Source organism: Larus michahellis, chromosome 1, assembly GCF_964199755.1.
Source record: "Larus michahellis chromosome 1, bLarMic1.1, whole genome shotgun sequence".
Taxonomy (NCBI): domain Eukaryota; kingdom Metazoa; phylum Chordata; class Aves; order Charadriiformes; family Laridae; genus Larus; species Larus michahellis.
The window spans coordinates 60,059,438-60,077,234 of NC_133896.1; the positions used below are offsets into that span (position 1 = coordinate 60,059,438).

General features: G+C 40.6%; 1 protein-coding gene across 9 annotated transcripts; it reads right to left on the reverse strand.

Moving 5' to 3' along the window:
- Window positions 1-553: 553 nt before the first annotated feature.
- Window positions 554-17,293, reverse strand: TCP11L2 (t-complex 11 like 2). 9 transcript variants are annotated; one of them, XM_074580957.1, is made up of 11 exons: window positions 17,169-17,293; window positions 14,182-14,312; window positions 12,001-12,170; window positions 10,577-10,712; window positions 9,488-9,608; window positions 8,574-8,794; window positions 7,490-7,626; window positions 6,257-6,444; window positions 4,713-4,894; window positions 3,854-4,026; window positions 554-3,282 (listed from the first exon to the last, which is right to left on the reverse strand). In XM_074580957.1, the coding sequence occupies exons 3-11, from the start codon at window positions 12,134-12,136 to the stop codon at window positions 3,038-3,040; spliced, it is 1,539 nt and encodes a 512-aa protein (XP_074437058.1). In that variant the 5' UTR covers window positions 12,137-12,170; window positions 14,182-14,312; window positions 17,169-17,293; the 3' UTR covers window positions 554-3,037. The 9 variants fall into 9 exon arrangements, 7 of the variants coding, with proteins under 7 accessions (XP_074437058.1, XP_074437067.1, XP_074437041.1 ...); XM_074580966.1 differs by lacking the exon at window positions 17,169-17,293 and adding an exon at window positions 17,018-17,123 and having other exon boundaries at window positions 10,577-10,709; XM_074580940.1 differs by lacking the exon at window positions 17,169-17,293 and adding an exon at window positions 17,018-17,123.
- Window positions 17,294-17,797: the final 504 nt, after the last annotated feature.

Genomic DNA, 17,797 nt, shown 5'->3' on the forward strand with positions numbered 1-17,797 from the left:
CCGCCTGTTCCAGTGTGGGGTCCTACACGGGCTGCAGGTGGATTATCTGTCCCACCATTAACCTCCATGGTCTGCACGGGAACAGCCTGCCTCACCATGGTCTTCACCACAGGTTGCAGGGCAATCTCTGCTCTGGTGCCTAGAGCACCTCCTTCACTGACCTTGGTGTCTGCAGAGTTGTTGCTCTCACCTATTCTCATTCCTCTCTTCAGCTGTTGTTCCGCCACGGTTCAGATTTTTTTTTTATCCCTTTCTTAACTATGTTATCCCAGAAGTGCTACCACTGTTGCTGATGGGCTCTGCCTTGGCCAGTGGCGGGTCTGACTTGGAGCCATCTGGTATTGGCTCTATTGGACATGGAGGAAGCTTCTAGCAGCTTCTCACAGAAGCCACCCCTGTAACCTCCCTGCTACCAAAACTTGCCATGTAAACCCAATACAATCTTCTTCCAAGGACTAAGATCTAAGCATGTGACTGGAGTATTATTTGTGCAGCTGGATTAGAGTCACCAGCTTCAACTGGGAAGTTACAGAAAAAGAAAAGAGTCACAATGTATTATTAGTGCAGTAATTTATCTTCAGCATTTAACAGTCCATTACATTTAAGAAAGTTTGCATAAATGACTTTTCACCACTAGTAGTATCACAAACAAAATTTAATGCATACAAAACCTCAAATATTTGTATTTCAACAAAGAAAGCTGCTACAGAATGGCATCTTGTTTCACAAGGACACCTTCAGAGTAGAGGCAAGTGCATTTCAGCCACAGTAGCATAAACAGCATGCAACACATGACATTAAACAGATGCAATGTCTGTGTTTGAAACATTAAATAAAAATTAAGATACATTAAACAATCACTTGAAACATAGGCCATGCTATAAAATGCCCTTTGCAAGTCACCTTAATTGCCAAAAAAACCCAATGAATCCTCATTTTTTGAGTATTTACTGGTAAAAACTTGTATGACAATTTCCCCAGTACATTAAAGATCTATAGTTTGATATTTATTTTTACAATAGAATGCATATAAAGTATATGATAAAAATGTCATGATCATGTTATAAATCATCTTCAAACATTCATAAAATTATTTTTTGGCTGAAGCTCAAAATAGTTCAGGTATTTCTAAAGATGTAGCAAACCACTAAGATTTCATTCCCCATAATTGCTTTTGAAATGCATTCTTCTTTTGGTGATTTTAAATTGCATATCAAAATTTCATATTCAAATAAGCAAGCCTGTTTCACCTAGTGGCACAGTTACTATATTCTATGAGTTCCTTTCTCTTAGGCTTCAGGAAACAGTTCCCTTTAAAATATGTATTCATCTTTATTTTGTGCAATGTTTTTACCAGGGACAGAAAGCAGAAGTGCACTAGAGGAATCTCTTTTCTAAAAAGGCATTTTGAAGAAAGTTTCATGTACATGTGGCCAAAGTCCTCGGACACTGAGGAACAACTGACTAGAAGTCATTTCCCTTACTAAAAAGAGTACACAGTTCTGTAAAAATGGACTACAAAACCACAGTGCTAATAATGCCCAGGTTTTTAGACCTTTAGGATAGACATAGTAATGTACATACACAATTTGTGAGACACATTAAGCTTTTACGGGCAACTTTTTATCTCTTCATAAAAAATAGACTGTAATATAAAATATTAAAAACAAGCTATATAACTTGTACCACATAGAGTTTATATATATATGACATTTTAAAAGGACTATTATATGATAATATATTAGAAGATCATTTTCAAGTAAATTATGATTCAATTTCATAGACAAGAACATGTCTATAATATGTATTCCAGCAGTATCTATTCCCAGTAATCTGAAATACGCAAAATAAAGCCTGTGTAAACTCACAGAAGTTTACTTCCACATTTCTCAATTTCAAGCCTATTCCTTTTCTGTGTGCAAGATTCCTGTTGCCTTAAATGGGAACTAAGTATTGGGGCCTATTCCAAAGCAATTTGAAGAGAACTGCAGTATTTCTTACAGACTCAGTGAAGTCAATCTAATCATGTTTTCAAGAATGACTAATGATTTGGGCTCTTGCTTTCAGACCCAAGAACATGTTCTGAAAAACTTATGCCCTCATCCAACAGAATACAGAAGGGGAAGTTGCTCTGTGGTACTCTGTAAGGTCACTCCCAAGTGCTTTTGGGAATAAAGGTCAGAAAGACCTCACTTAAAAAATACTTAATACCCATTAAGATCAAAGATCAGTACATACACAGATTAGAGATTAGATTTAAGATCTGGATGACCTGCACTGAATAAACAAAATGCTTATAAACATTATATACAGAAATTTACTCCACCCCCCACCAACATCGTGTTTCTTAGGTGTTTAATCAGTAATCTCAATTACAGTTGAGTAGTTCTGAATGATTCCTACTTTAAGTGGTGAATGCTGCTTCTGTAACTGCTATACTCCACACAGCTTATAATACTGGCATTCCTTAATGTAACAGAAGCAAAGTTCTGGTTCCAGTAATTGCAGGAGTACCAGAACTTGGCCTAGTATGAACCTGGTTTTGGTTACAAAAGCAGTTATGCTGTGCTTTTTTGCTTCAGAGTCTTTTCAGAAACATAATTGTATTATTATATCTTGCTCTACAAAAATACAATGTAAGCATAGTACATTTTATCTACAATTGTTTTGACATTTCATAATTGCATTGCTATATGTAAAATATATTTAAATTGAAACATAATGTTACATTTTAATGGTAGCAAAACAGTAAGTACTTTGCCAGCTCTTCCCCCACTGCAAATCAGAATAAATGCTTGCCTTGAAAACTAATAATTCACTGGCTATTACAAGTGACACAATCCATTAAACGAATTTAGTCTATTTAAATATATATGTCATTGAAATTAATTTCTTTCCAGTGAATTTTAGAAGCTATCTGCATACATTTTACAAGATCTCTCATTAATAGTCACTGGAGTGGGCTGTTCTTAGTGGGGAAATCAGATCACTGTCTTGGAAGGTAAAAAAAAAAGGGTACAGAAATAGGTCATATTTTTCAACTGGTAGATGTTTCTGTCTCTGCTTTCCCCATTGGTGCATCAGGAAAAAGTAGTTTTCGAAGTATGTTTGCGTAGAACGGTCCATACACTTGTTTATTAAAGTTTACGATGCTCGCATACTGAGATCCGACAAACTCCATCTCTGTCTGAATCACAGAAAGGCCTCCTGGCATAGTAGGCATACACTTCTGAAAATTCGGAAGAGCAAGCAAGCTTCTCATGAAGAACTGGATTCGTTTGTCTGAAGTGGAATATAAAGTACACTCAGAACAAATGGAAACCCAGGATGAAGCCATACTTGCTTTCTAAGCACCCTGCACATCAGCACAGCAAAAAAATCCAACCATATAGGTAACAACTCTTTCCCAGGCCCGCGTTGCAATGGGGAACAATACCGAAAGCTTCTTAAAGTTGGCTCCTGCAAGGCGGACACAGCATAAACCTGCTGCAGCGAGTTACGTTACCTAATATGAAACAGACTCAAAGAAAGCAAGCACTAAGTTTAAACCCAGAACTGACAGAAGGGAGACTGAATAGCACTCATTTTTCTAAATTCTTCTCCAAAATACTAGCATCTCTGGGCTTGTTTTTACAGATACTTTTAAAATTATTTCTCACTGCAACTAACCATGCTCTGCAGCATACCAAGAACACCATCTATAGATAAACAACATTCCCTTACTCTTAATCGACCCAGTATTTTACCACAATAACAGTGCTTTTAAAAAATAATTAAACAGCTGATTAAGCTTGCTGGGAATAAGTTTATATACAGACACGTACAATAAGACAATTATTATTATCTTACTAACCAATCAAGGAACTGACGGGATTGTTCTCCTCAACAATATGCGCGATTTGACCCATTAAATTACTCTGCATTTCTTCGGTAAGCATGGGAAGACCTCTTTCAGTTAGAGACCTGTTTACTTTGCTGCAAACCTGGACACCAATAGCATTCAGAGCCTCCTTCAGATCAAAAGTTCTGGAAGAAAGAAATAGAAAAACATTAACTTTTGCAGTTTCTGTAGCACAGGTTGTAAGGTGACCTCACGTGTCTCCTTTCCCTTTTATTTTCTACCTGCTCTCTGCAATGAGAGCATTTAGAAAAGTTATCTTTTGCTTTTCCAGATTTACATACATCTGCAGATACAGGACAAATCTCTATGTGGAAGATAAAATGAGGACTTAATTGTGATTCAAATGGGAAAAATAATTTAAATTGTGCAGCAGTGACACCAGTTCATTTTGCCCTTATGCTATCCTGGGCCACATTTCACAAGAAAAAGCATAGTGGAAAACTATTTTATGAGATGCCCTTTCAGATGACATCAGACTTGCTTGTAGTGCAAATGGCAGCAGAAATAGGCAGCCCAATAGTGTAAGTTACCTACGGGTTTGAAGTAACTGCCAAGACAATTTAGTGAATGTATTTCCATAGTCTCTCCAATATTAGGAGCATATGAATAAACTTCAGTACTAGGTGCCAAATTCTGTAGACTAACATCAAGATTAAAATATAACTTTGAAAACATGCCTAACATGCAGCGGACTGAAACTGTAAAGGGAATATAGATATAGATTATTAGAGTTTCCAAGCGTTTTCAGATCCACCTGGTATTTCCTGTTGAAAAAAAAAAAATATGAAGAGTGATAAAAACAAGGCCTTACTTCTTGTTCATGCCTTCAAGAAGGGGAACAGAGATCCTTTTCAGTTGGTCAGCAAAGTCAGGCACATCTACAATTGCTGCACCCACCATATTGTTTGTTATGAGACAAACGCAAGCTATGATTTTTAATTGATTGAGCTTTTCTCTCAACTCCTGAAGACGAACTTCATCTGTTAATAGAGTCTAGAATTGAAACAATAAAACTAATTTAGGAATACGGAGGGAGAGGCAGGAAAAAGGACAGACGTAGGATGTAATAATGAAGCATTAATATTTTTAATCACAAATACGTAAAGTCAGAAGAGACAGCAGCTGACATACCCTGAATATGTCGTATTGCACAAAGTGGCATTATGTATGAGTACCAGAAATTATAAGCCTGTGGTAGGAAGAAAGGCAATGCCTTTGGTACAGAGGAAACAGCGGACATTGCACCTTATTCCTCATCACTGCTGACAGAGATCTGTGACCGACAATTCAGCCCACGATGTGGAATGCTCAGGGGATCCAGAGGACATTGTAGTGATCACGGTTACAGACAGAATAGTCTTCTGGATTCAGCTGTCCTTTGAAAAGTGCCATAATCTGTAACTGATGGACAGGGATAACAACTGCACATGACAACCACCAGAGCAGGTTCTGTAAGTGCTGTAACCTGGTACAGGCAAAAAGCTAGTTGATCTTGATACCAAGACTGTAAGTACTCCCCACAGCAAGATGTAGCTGCAGTGACTTATTTTAGGTTAGAAAAAGTTCATCTAACCAAATCCCTCCACTGAGAGGCACAGGGGCATTAACATCCAACTGTTTCATAGTAATTTCATAGTACGACAAGCTAGATCCACCAGAGGATTCCTCTGTATACCTCTTATTCAAAACTGTTCAAAGGAAGCTAAAGAGTAAGGTAGTTTCCCTTCAGTCCACTGACTGAGAGCACTAAGAGCATCCCCACATACTTAGCAAATTCTTTGCCAGGCCACCCTAAGTATAGCTAAGGCACTCACTGCAGATGCTAATTTTAGCCCTGACTGATGGCCAATTTCAAATTGGCTTTACGGAAAGTTGCAGAGGTCAGTAATCAGGAGTTGGAGGGAAAAACTGAACACTGATTCTTGAAGAAATAGTTTATATGCACTGAGAAAGGGTGAATATCTACGTTAGAGGGCTGCAGGTTTTTACTGGTTCTATCCTAAAGCAAGAGTGATCCCACCAATTCCTGCTGCTGTTAGGAAAACACAATGCTGTAAGTCAGTTCTCTCAAAGACACAGAGAGCCAAGTGCTGTCAGTACAAGGCCCACCCTTTGACTGTGGCCAAGACTGCTCTTTGGGTGGAGCTGGTGAGCTATGAGTGGATAGAGGGAAAACAACTTTCAGCGCGTTCTCTTCTAGTCATTGACTTGCCCATATTTCAGAAACGATATTAGCATATACTCTCCAAATTCCAAATTTACTATTCAGAAATTTAAGAAGTGCAAGAGAACACTTATTGATGACAATATCAGGATTATTATACTAAGTCAATGTTTTTGAAATATACTTCTTACCTCTGGAATTGTTTTGCGATAATCCCATTGTAACAGTTTCAAGTAGCCGTTGTTTAGCACCAGTGTAGGACTAATAATTCGTTTAGAACTACTATCAGCACCAGGGGATGACGAAGATTCATCAGAAATAGATGATAATTCATCTTCTATTGATTCCTTTATCCATTCTGTTGTGAGATCCAGGGCACCTAAGCATTGCAAATCCGCACAGATTTACTGCATGCTTTCATCAAAATAAGCACCAGCTTCAGGAAGAGAGTTGTACACATACAGAAGAGCATTGAACTTCTGAAGACTAAACAAACATAGCCAACAGCTGAGTCTTCACACATGTAAATTCCCTCCCTCACTTTTTTTTCACTGATCTTCTTCCATTGGTGACCTTAATATTCTAGCTAGCTTGTACAAACCCAAAACAAAGTTCTTAGACTTCAGCCAACATTTTTGGGTAAAAAAAAAAAAAAAAAGCCTCAAAGTCTGAGTTCCCAAAGCCTTTCTTTCAGGGAGGCCACTTAATGGTTGGGGCACAGGACTGGAAAGTAGAGGTGATGGGAGATAAACTATATTAAGAGCAAATCAAAAGTTTTTGAAGAGTTCTTTCACAGGCTGTATATATAAACACGGCAGGCTGTATCAACGGCTCAAGGTTCCCATTTTAGAAGCCCCTGCTCCAGATGTTAGTAAGTTTACTTTTTCTTCTTGGAAAATCTATTTTCCTGAAGATTGTTTAGCCACGCTACACAAAACCTTTAATAGTGGATCAAGTTGACTTTGCATCACCTAAGAAGTTTCCCTTAGAGCCTGCCTTTTATTAAAAAATTGATCCTGTCTCTCCCAACTTCTGGGCACACTAACTGGTTTTACGTGTTTACTTCAGATGAACAACAGACTTGTTGCATAAAAAAAAAAAGAGATAAAGTCCCATCTTTCAGTATGTAGGGCTTCTGCCTCCAGACAGTAAGAGCCACTGTTTATTGTTTTTCAGATACCAACCGATTTAGCAAATAAAAGTTTGTCTGAAAGCACCCCAAACTACACATAAACACACTTTATAGCAAGTTAAGCAATTCCCCATTGGTAGCTTGCTTGTCTGCATCTAACTAATGCAAAAATCCTTTGACAAGAAATTGACATTTTCCTCCAAATTAACTCCAACTGATAGATTTTATAGCATGTCTTTAAATAGTCCTCTTTTTAAAGAAAGCTTTAAATTAAATATAGCATGATACCTACTTGGTGTTTCTTCAAGAATTTCCTGGAATTTTGTTCTTTCGTAGTCCACCAAATTACGCTGAAGGTATGGCCTAAGGTTTTGAATTGTGTAGTTAGCCATATCCACTTTCATCAGGTCCAAAACATGGAATATTTGTCTGAAAGGAGGAGTTCAAAATTTGACAATTACGAGAGTCTATTGCTTTTAACCAGCGCATATGAGGTACACCTAGATTAGCACTTTAATTTCAGTTCTGGGAGAAATTAACTCCTTCACGGTATTTCAGCATAACAGACATTACCTATCTTCCAGGATACTTGGAAGAGTATTGCGTATAAGGCTTGGTGTAAGTTAAAGAACATGACAAATATGTAACATCACTAAAGGCTACAACCCCCTAACAGGAAGAGAAGGGTTTTCAAGAACTGTATCAATTGGTACATTTCAGCCTAAATGAACAGATTTTAATTTTTTAGTCACTAATTGCACCAAGAGAAACAATCCTTCTGACCTAGTTGCTTGGGTCCCTGTATATGATCCAAGTTGCAACAAAACTACCACTTACTCTTAATATTTCCGTGTACCAAAGGAGCAATAAACCAGTTTCTGACCTTTTATGCAAGTGTTTTACTCAAGTTCAAGTAGTAAGATCTTCCTAAAGAGAACTGAAATCCAAAGTTTGGCCTCCCAGAGGAAGCATGCAATAAACGCTTCAAGAAGAAACAGGATAAGCATGCTGCTTAAATTTTGTAAGAATGAACAAGACTGAAAAAGCAGTCTCCGAAACACAAGTTATTGCAAAAGTGCTTTTTGTTCAGTGGCTTAGATATTCAGAGCTGATAGTGTTTGATCTAGGCATTCTAGCCCTTTCATTGAAAGTAAGACACATATAATATTCTGGTTACAGTGTCATAGCTCCTGCCCTTTAATGCTTTTGTATAAAAATAAGTTTTCCTATAGTTTGAAAACAGATGTTATGTAAACTGACACAATTTAAGACTTCTTTTTAAGACTTTACCCGCCTCTTCCACTGCCCAGTACTCTTTCAGAGAAGAGGTGTTTCCTCTAAAAAAAACCAAAAACCACACACACCCAAATACCAACCTCAGTAATTCTACGATATTGTCAGTTGCTTTTAACTGTTTTATATCGTTGTCTCTTATTGGAGCACATAACTTTCCCATAGTGTTGATGATATAGTTAGCTAGCCCATGAATATCAACAGCATTATGTTCTGCCTGCTGTCTTATAAGATCTGTATCTAGAACTTCACAAATTTGATTTTGAATCCTGTTTGCTCCAGGAGTCAGGAAGGAAAGAAGAATCTAAAGTAGGAAAAAGAAAAAGAAAGCGTTACCAATAAAAAACAAACCACACACTGAAGTAAAATTTTAATATTAATGTCAACAACTGTATTTAGCTGACCAGCTATAACAAGACTGAACATTATCTAAGGTAGCAGGAGAAACGGACTGTTAAAAGGATCACAGTACAGTTCTGCAAAAATCCTCAGAGCCAGTAAGCCAGAAAGCATGTCAACAATGAGACTCTTTCAAAAACTAGGAGGCTGCCCTGTAAAATAAACATTTACCAACTTAAAATTTTGAAAGACTTAGTATTGTGCCATGATTGAACCTTTGTATGCTCCCTTGTGTGACAAACAAAGTCTATTTGGGCAGGTGCAGTCATGTTTATACTCCTGTTCATGCCCCAAGCTCACACTGTGTTGCTACAAAGAGGCTAGTAGAGATGTGAAGCTTTGAGAGAAGAGCTGACTTGCAACTAACCATCATGCAATGAAAGCTGAGTGGACATGCCACTGTGTGTTCATGGACATCTTCATGATTAATAGAAATAGACACATATTTGCAGTTCTGAATAATCATGGTTTCACCTTCGAAGAAAGAACTTGAGGGTGTTTGCTTGACTGAGTTAGCAGACCCTTCAGTGAAGTAAGGGACTCTTGAGACCTAAGCTGACAAAACAATACTGGGGCACAGGGGAAAGAAGATCATTACCTCCTTAATTTCCTCAAAAAGCTTGATAGCATGTTCATATTCCGGAGGATCTTCATTCAGTTCTGATTCCAAATGATCCCAAAATGCCTTGTGTACAATTTGTTTCACTGTGCCTGCAAAGCTGTGGAATAAGTCAATTAGATACAGAAAAGACTCCCAACTAGTGTTCATCCTTGGTAAAAGTGTTAGGTGAAACTGAGAGACTGATCATTTGTTGGGAAGCACACACCACCTCACCACCGATTGTGCCCTGCAACCGTATCTTTCTTGGGCTGTGGATCATCAGCTCCCAAAATGCGGTCTAGACTGACGAGTCTTTCCTGAAACACCTGTATTTTATAAAGTGCTGCTGGCAACTCAGATATAGGTAAAGAGATATTACCTTTCCTTTTTCCTTAGTGAATTTGTATTCATTGTCCTAACCTGGTATGTTAGCTACTAGCTTTCTCAAAAACTATTGTGTCATGTAACAAATTATCAGTCAAGGGACTTGAGCAATTAAAAGCCTGTTTGCTTTTTATGTAAGTTTTCTCAAAGTAAAGATCAGGTCATTTTTAAATTAGACATGTCTGTAAGCAGGAACATTTTAGCTACCTTCTAGGGAAGTTCCTCTAGATCCTACTCACTTCCTCTAGATCTCCAGGCATTTTTGCAACTGTTCTGGGCTAGCTAATTACAGCTACGTTCATGATAAGCTCTATCTTTATGGCACCAATGAGCTACTACATATGACTGCAGAGGCGGCCACCATTTCATCTTTTCCACAGGGCTTGGAACTGCACAGAACAGACTGATACCCATCTCCACTATGTGCATTCACATTGTATTAGCCTTTTATCTTCCACATGACATTTAAGACAGAGCAACATGCTCCAAAGACAGTATATCAGCTCAGCTGGACTGCAACACTTGTTCCAAGCAAAACAGCTTTGACAGTGACTCCTGGAGATGCAGGATAAAGATCTGTAGCCTTTCAAGATGCTTTGGTTTGGGTTTTTTTGTTATTTTTTTTTTTTTAATTTGCTGCTCCGTTCATTTCTCCTCTCTTCCCAACCCCAATGCTGCTTTTTGCAAGATTCAGGCTCTTACCTGTTCTGTGGGAAGTCTTCATGTTTTATGCAAAAATTTGCATTTACTGCAATTTCATGAGCTAGAGTCAAGTCTGTCAAATTTTTTGCAGCTGCCATCAGTTCATCAAACGTAATAACCTTGGGAGGGCTTGCTGCTGGAACAAACAAGATCAATTCAAGCCAAATATCTATAGTTCATAAGTGTAATTGAAAAATATTAAAATTTAGAAATTTTACAGCTTGCTAGTACTCTAGAAGAAACAACCTAGGATTACCAGGTCTTTATATCTTCTTAAAACACTAACTCAGGAAACTCCCAGCTTATCAGGGGTGTGTGTGAGTGTAACACCACACAAGCCTCAAAACGTTTTGAAGAGCAATTTAATATTTCTACATTTTAACTAAGATATCTTTTTTTCCTTTAAAACAGGATCTTGCATTCCACAAATTTCCTATTGATTGTTCTGTAAAATCCACCAGACCAAAAGCGTGGGCAATAACAGATACCAGATGTCCATTATAATTTGAGCACATAATGGCTATATTAGGTTTTATTAATTTATTTGTACAGGTTTTATTGCCTGTAGAGAAGGTTATGAAGTTACTGACTTGAGAACCCCCCACTTATGTTCCATAACAGATCCATCGTAAGTTACACTCCCTTTTTACAAATGAGCATTAACAACATAACAGAAACTCTACATTGGAAAGCAAGAGTAAATTCCCAAGGTTTCTAAACCCACAAATTCTGTCATTTAATTTAGTATTTGGAATTAAGCCTTTGACAACTGGTAATAAAAAAGAGCCAGCTGCCAATTGCAGCTCCACTAACAAGCTTGTTTTAACGTAAGCCTTCACTTACATAGACACTAAAAAGTATGCATGGTCTGAGAATCCTTACAGGCATGATGCACATCCTAACCAAGGTTTTATTTAGCATTACTCAAAACACCTTCCTTGTGCAAGTGTGTGTTTTCTGTTTGATCCTAATATTTATGACAGAAAAAAAAATGTGGGTTCAAGATTAATTTCATGTAACTTCATATAGTATTATAAATCTCTTAAGTTACAGATTTAATTTTTAAGCGTATGTGGAGCAAACAGAAGAAACCCACCCTTTGCACAAAGCCATATCTGCTTGAGTGGGAGACTGCTACCAACATCAAGATTAGCTCAAGATTAGGATGTCCATGGTGGCACACTTTTCTTACACTGTCTGAAGGGAAGGAGTGCACAGGGAGACCCCCACGGATACAGCTGCTGGTGGTGTTCCACACACAAGGAGATGCGCTGCTTCACAGCAGAGAGAAAGCCATGCCTTTCTCTTAATACTCTTAAACAGAGATTCAGAATCCCAGGTTCTACCCATAACAGCAAAGAGAAATGAGATAAGTTAGCCTTATCTGTCTATGTACGGTGCAGGTAAGGTTGAAATAGGCTTACACGCTGGGGAACTGGGTTTGCTTGAAGAATCGCTGTTGAAGCTCTGTCTTGAATATTCAGAGTCGCTAGAAGAAGCTGTGCTTTCAGAGAGGCGTGAAGAATCTGAATCACTGCTCTGGTCATCATTGAGAGGCATTCTGATTCACTTTAGCTGCTACAGTAAACAATACCTGGAAAGACAAATACACACCACACAAAACCAGCACTTACTATCTTTTTTTTGTTCATTTCTCAAAAGACAAATATGGATCCTTATACTGTAAATCAAGAACAATTAGCTGCCTTTCCTAAAAAGGTGTTACAGAAAGGATCTGGGTTGACATGCAAATTTATACAGTTATTAACAAGCCACACCTGTTCTGCAAGAAAGTTCTGCTGTTTCATACCTTAATGTTGTATTAGAGACAGTCTGCAAATTGGCTATATTGAAAAAATAAAAGACTACCCACAGTAACCCCTGAAGTTGCTTCTTGTCAAAATTTTGGAAGTTCTCAACAACCATAAAGGTATCTTATGATGTTACCATCCCTCACCCGACCTCACCAAGAAGTGGTATTTAGCAATTAGCTTCCTTCCACAAACAGACTGCACTGAGTATAACAACTCTGAAGCAACCATAGAAGTTGCTGGGGGAGAATAGGCAAATAATTCAGAATACTACATTTCTGACAGGGTGTAGCTAGAAGTCTGGCCTGCTACTTTAGGCGTGTCTCTGCTCAGAATCAGATCAACAATGGCATAGACCCAAAAAATACTCCTCCTAGGGGTGAGGGTGAATGGGTTTTCTGTTTTAAGTCAAACGATAACTCTGAGCCTCTAACATCACATTCAGCTTACATGACAAGTAGCACTGAGAAGCATCATGCTTCATAGTGCTTCTGTCTACATAAAGAAACTGCCTCCCAGGCAGATAATCTGCAACTGCAGAGAATTTGGGCAGCTGCATAGTGCAATAGAGATGATTAGTAGTTGTATGACAGGAAGTGAAAAGTATGTTCATAATCATATTAAAATGAGAAACTGGAAGTCAGCCATAATTACTACCAAAGGAATTTGGCCCAGATACCAAAAATAGCTGTCCATCTTTGATTATGGCCACGGAGCATTCTGCAGTAGCCTTTATGAAGAGACACAGCCAACAACGCTTTCCATCAGCAAATTTAAGAAAGATGACTTCATTTACGATTAAACTGCATCAACTTCAGCAGGCAAAGAATACTCTGCAACTGATGAACTTGGGAAAAGCCACTTTCAGCAGCAAAAGGATGATCTTTGTGTCTATTTATGTGAATCAACATATTGTTGGGACAAAAGGCAGACAAAAGCGAGTAAGAGTGAAGATTTCTTTACACTGGCACCTAGTTACAGCTTAGGAGTGTTTGATTTTTTGGGTACCAGCTCATCCTAAATAGGCCTTTATAACTTGATGATGTATTAACTGATGGCTACTCCTCTGTTAATTGAGATGATTAACATTTGTTAACTATATGTTTACTCCTCCTGCTCCTCTCCCAAGAGGAAAGAGAATGTATTTGAGTGCCTTATTTATGTAATGTTTTATGCTGCTTTTTGTGAAAAGAATTAATCATATCAGCAAAAACACAGCTGACAGTTTGTTACCTTACTGGAGAAGCCAGTAAGAGAGACTTTTGATCAGGATATAGAGGTCATGGGTTCAAGACTTACAGTGTTAGTCATGATCATTAACATCGTAACTCTTTATTAGAACACCAATTTTGTAATTTCTAACAAGCAACTGAAAAAAAAACCCAGATGTTTAAAACAGCATTGACTAAACAAGACTGAGAGTTGCAAGAAAACCTAGAAAACCAGAAGGCTGAGATATTTTTGACTTGGAAATTGTATTTGTCTGAGTTACAATTAGAAATGAGTCACTAGTTAATGTTACGCAAGACACTAAAACTATTTATTCGATTCAGATCTGTATTACAGATCTCAAAGCTAGTGCTAACTAGAAAGTAGTTGTGACAAGTAACCTAACCTAACTGTAGAACGTGCTCCAGGTTTTTGATGTGGAACCGCTCACTTAAATACAGTAACCCTACAGAGCCTGCAAAGCTTATATTACTCTCCCACTATTGTTTCTGGATCAGCATCAGAACACTATTTCCAGGCTTTAGTCATGTATAAAACTCCTTTATTTATACATAAATAACTAACCTCCAAAAGGTTAACGTTGCATGTGGTCCATTGAAAGACTTGATTAATGTTGTTAGCGGTGTACTGGCCCAAAAGATCTTGTAAATCACTCGCCTAGTACAAGTACTTCAAGATGTGTCTATTGCTTCCGTCTAGGTGTTAAGAACATGGAAGAAGTTAAAAGACCATTAAAAAAAACAAAGTTCTCACACAATTTATACATCATCATTTCAAGAACTTCCTCTTAACTGTCAGTACAGTAATTTTAATAAATATTCAAATTTGTAAGTATTCATATATTCAGATTGCAAGGTGCTCCTGACAGCAAGAACTAAACCAGCCATGGAGGCAAGTCAGCATTGTCATTTTCTACCCTAATCTTGATTCCCCAAAAGACCAAATCATTAAAGTGGAAATTAAAATTCTATATACATCAGGTCTTTACATACAAATCTTTACACACAGCGAAGGATCTTTCGGCAATAAATACTTGCATTTCAAAGAGACTCATGACATATTTTGATGTAGCGAGACCATACCTGTTCCTACAATACATGCACATATGGAAAGCAGAGCTGTCAGTAGAGCGCTTCAGGCTTAGTTTAGAAGTTTCAACAACGTAACAAGAGATGACACACTGAAAAAACACTGCAATCTTTACCACAGTAAATATGTTTCCTAGTAGGAGGCCTCAGATGGAATGGTAAGGAAGAACGGGTGCATTCCGCGGATTCAGAACACTATTGCTAAATTCTAAGTTTAAAAGATAAACAAGGCAGCAAGCACATCAAAGTGAACATACGTGAATACACAAGCAGAATCTCGATATGCCATCTACAATTTTTAAATATGCTGCCCGACAGCTAAAGAGCTTAGAGAAAAGTACATTCATTGAGCACATCAAAGGGAAGTACCAACCAAAAAAAGGTTTTTCTAATTAGTTACAATAGACAACCAAGTTACTTGGTCCTTTCTTTACAGCATACACTGGAAGAGCTGCTTTTCCCTTATGCTTTTGTAGGCAGCATAGAGCTTCTCATAAATTACTAAAGGCCAAGTTCACGTGTAATTTTAAGTTTAGATTAATATAATGTCCAAGTAAAAATATTTCAGAAAGCCCTTTAGGCTTCCAAGATCTCTTTGTAACTCACCATCTTGAGTAGACAATACCATCTTCTTATTTTTTGCATTGTTCATTAAGTATTACATATTAGGCTTTTAATACACAGCTTAATATCCTACTTATTCTATTAAAGGGTCAGCCTGTGGTTACAGCCTGCCTTACTCTTCCTGCGTTAAAAAGGACTGACGTATACTGTTATATTAGGTTGGATACCTTCACAGTGGGCTTCAATAAAGTTTGCTTTCTTTCAATCAGTACTATTTTGCAGGGCTTTTTTTAAATGATGAACTCTAAACGGCAGACCAAGATAAATATATATTCTAAATGTACAAACACCAAGATTCCAGGGCAGAACTAAATTATCACAGTTTCTGCTGCTATTTAGATTATTCTTTTTTAGTAAAGATGCAATGAATACAACACTGGAGAAGCATAAAGACATCTTGGTCTTATACGGCCACCACATCACCCAACTTGATCATTCACTTAGAACTAATTGAGATTGCAAGATCAGATTAGTTTCAGAGAGCACAAACATGCTTTTTATTCCTGAAGGCTCCCTTTCTAAGTTATTTTATGAAGCACCTGGAGAAAAGAAAAAAAAAAGCTCGGAAGTTGTTGGGGTTTTTTTCCCCCTTCAGATACCATCTTCAAGAGAAGTTTTTCCACAGCTCTGCTTTGTTCAAATAAGTCCCTCCATCCACACTCACTTTTTAAGTGCTCTGTCCAGTTCTACCACTACAAATGTCTTAACTTTGTGTATTCTACTGGGCTTACATCCTTATTTTCTTCAAGCTGGCACCGACAGAATCTCGTCGGGGCTCGAGTTTCCCTTTCACTGACCCCACCTTTGCCAGCACTCGGGGCACAGGAGCAGAAAAGGGCCTTTGTTAGAAGAGTTACAGAATTTCCTCACGCCTCACTTTTGACAGCTTTGTAGCCGACATTCCTCCCCTCCAGCCTTCTAGCTCCGCGGCTCTTCCCCTCCACCTATAGGCTCCGAAATAAGTGGGGGATGAGTGCGCGTCCCCACGGCTCTGCGTGCGGGACACCCGGGGCTGCCACACTCTCCTCGGCCATGCTGGGGGACGCGGCCCCAGCCCGGGGAGGCCCTTCCCGCTCGCCCCCCCAGCGGGGCGCGGGGGGGAGCGGCACCGCCGCCCCCGGCTCCTCCTCTTCCTCCCATCTGTTTCGCTGCCCGTCTCCTCCCCCGACCCCATGTTTTTAACAGTTACCAGAGGCAGGAGTTTGGCACCCGCCGACCAAAACAAACAGCGTTTCCAAGGACAGGCCCGGAGGGGTGGGGAGGAAGGGAGAAGGAGAAGAGAGGGGGAGGGGGGTAACACTCTCCCTGCCAGCCCCCGGCGCTGCCCGCCTGCGAGAGTCCCGGCCCCGCGTCCTCCGGGGAAGGAGCCCGGGGTGCCCTTGCTGTGCGCTGCCGGAGCGGGGCTTCGCGGCGGGGGAGGGGAATGTGTGTGGGAGCCCCCGCGGCTGCGCCCGTCGGGAGGGACGGTTAAGGGAGGGAGACAGCCCCGGAGACACGGGGTGCACGGCAGACCCTGCGAAACCCACCTGCTGCGGCGGGAGCCCCACCGGGGCAGCGGAGCGCCAGGCCCGCCGCTTCCCAACCGCCCCCACCGCACGGGAGGGCAGCACGGCAGCCCCCGGGCCAGCTCTCGCACGGACACACAGGCGTGCGCCGGGCCCTGCCCCTCGCTCGCCCCGGTCACTCACCGCGGCCCCGGAGCTCGCCCTCCCTTCGCAGCGCTCGCCGGGGCTTTAAACAGCCCCCCCGAGTTTGTATGCCCAGCCCGGGCTATTAGTGCCTTCCTTGGGCGCGTCCATCTCTGCCGGGGGGGTGGTGGGGGGTACACGTAACATTTACCTGCCTGCCAACGGCGAGGGACTTGGGTCAACCCGCCGCTACCCGCGCCGAAAAATGCCGTGTCTCCTCATTCTGCCCGAGCGCTAAGCGGGGAGAAAGATGAGGTGACGACGGTGAAGGGGATTCGGCAGTCTCCCCCCGCGCTGAATGGGCCCTTCCCGGGGAGGAAGGCCGGGGAAAGGGCTGGGTGGTGTTTACGGAAGAGCCGCGTCGATCCGAGTTGACCACGCCCCTTTCCCCGAGGCGGGGCGGGGCCTCCGCATTAGCCCCGCCCCGGAGCCGCCTGAGGGGATGGGGCGACTCCGGGGCGGGGAGGGGGGCCCAGGGTGCCCGTTCTCGTCAGGAAAAGAGGCTGCGCCTCAGGACGTATTTGCCCGTCTCTGTTCACTGCGCTGCTAAGGAAGCTTTAAATATGCCCCCGCGAGCTATCCTGCCCTGCTTTCTTTAGTCTCTCGACGGGGGAGTGTGGGGAGGCGCCCCCTCCCCCCGCCATCTTGGGCCCCCCACTCCCAACCCCCCGCCATCTTAGCCCCAGGGGAGCCGCTGTGGAACTGCCGAATTTAGTCACCTGCCTTGCTCAGGGCTGTGGTGTTCGGAGGCCTGCTGAGCGCCCACTGAGGAACGCAGCG

Bases quoted from the DNA above. Each gene is read 5' to 3' on its own strand.
- TCP11L2 (XM_074580957.1), bottom strand. From the start codon at position 12,136: ATGCCTCTCAATGATGACCAGAGCAGTGATTCAGATTCTTCACGCCTC. The intron at 7,627-8,573 runs GTTGGTATTTGG...TCCTCCTTTCAG, and splicing joins AATATCGTAGAATTACTGAG to ACAAATATTCCATGTTTTGG. The intron at 4,895-6,256 runs GTAAGAAGTATA...TTTCAATTCTAG, and splicing joins ATCGCAAAACAATTCCAGAG to ACTCTATTAACAGATGAAGT.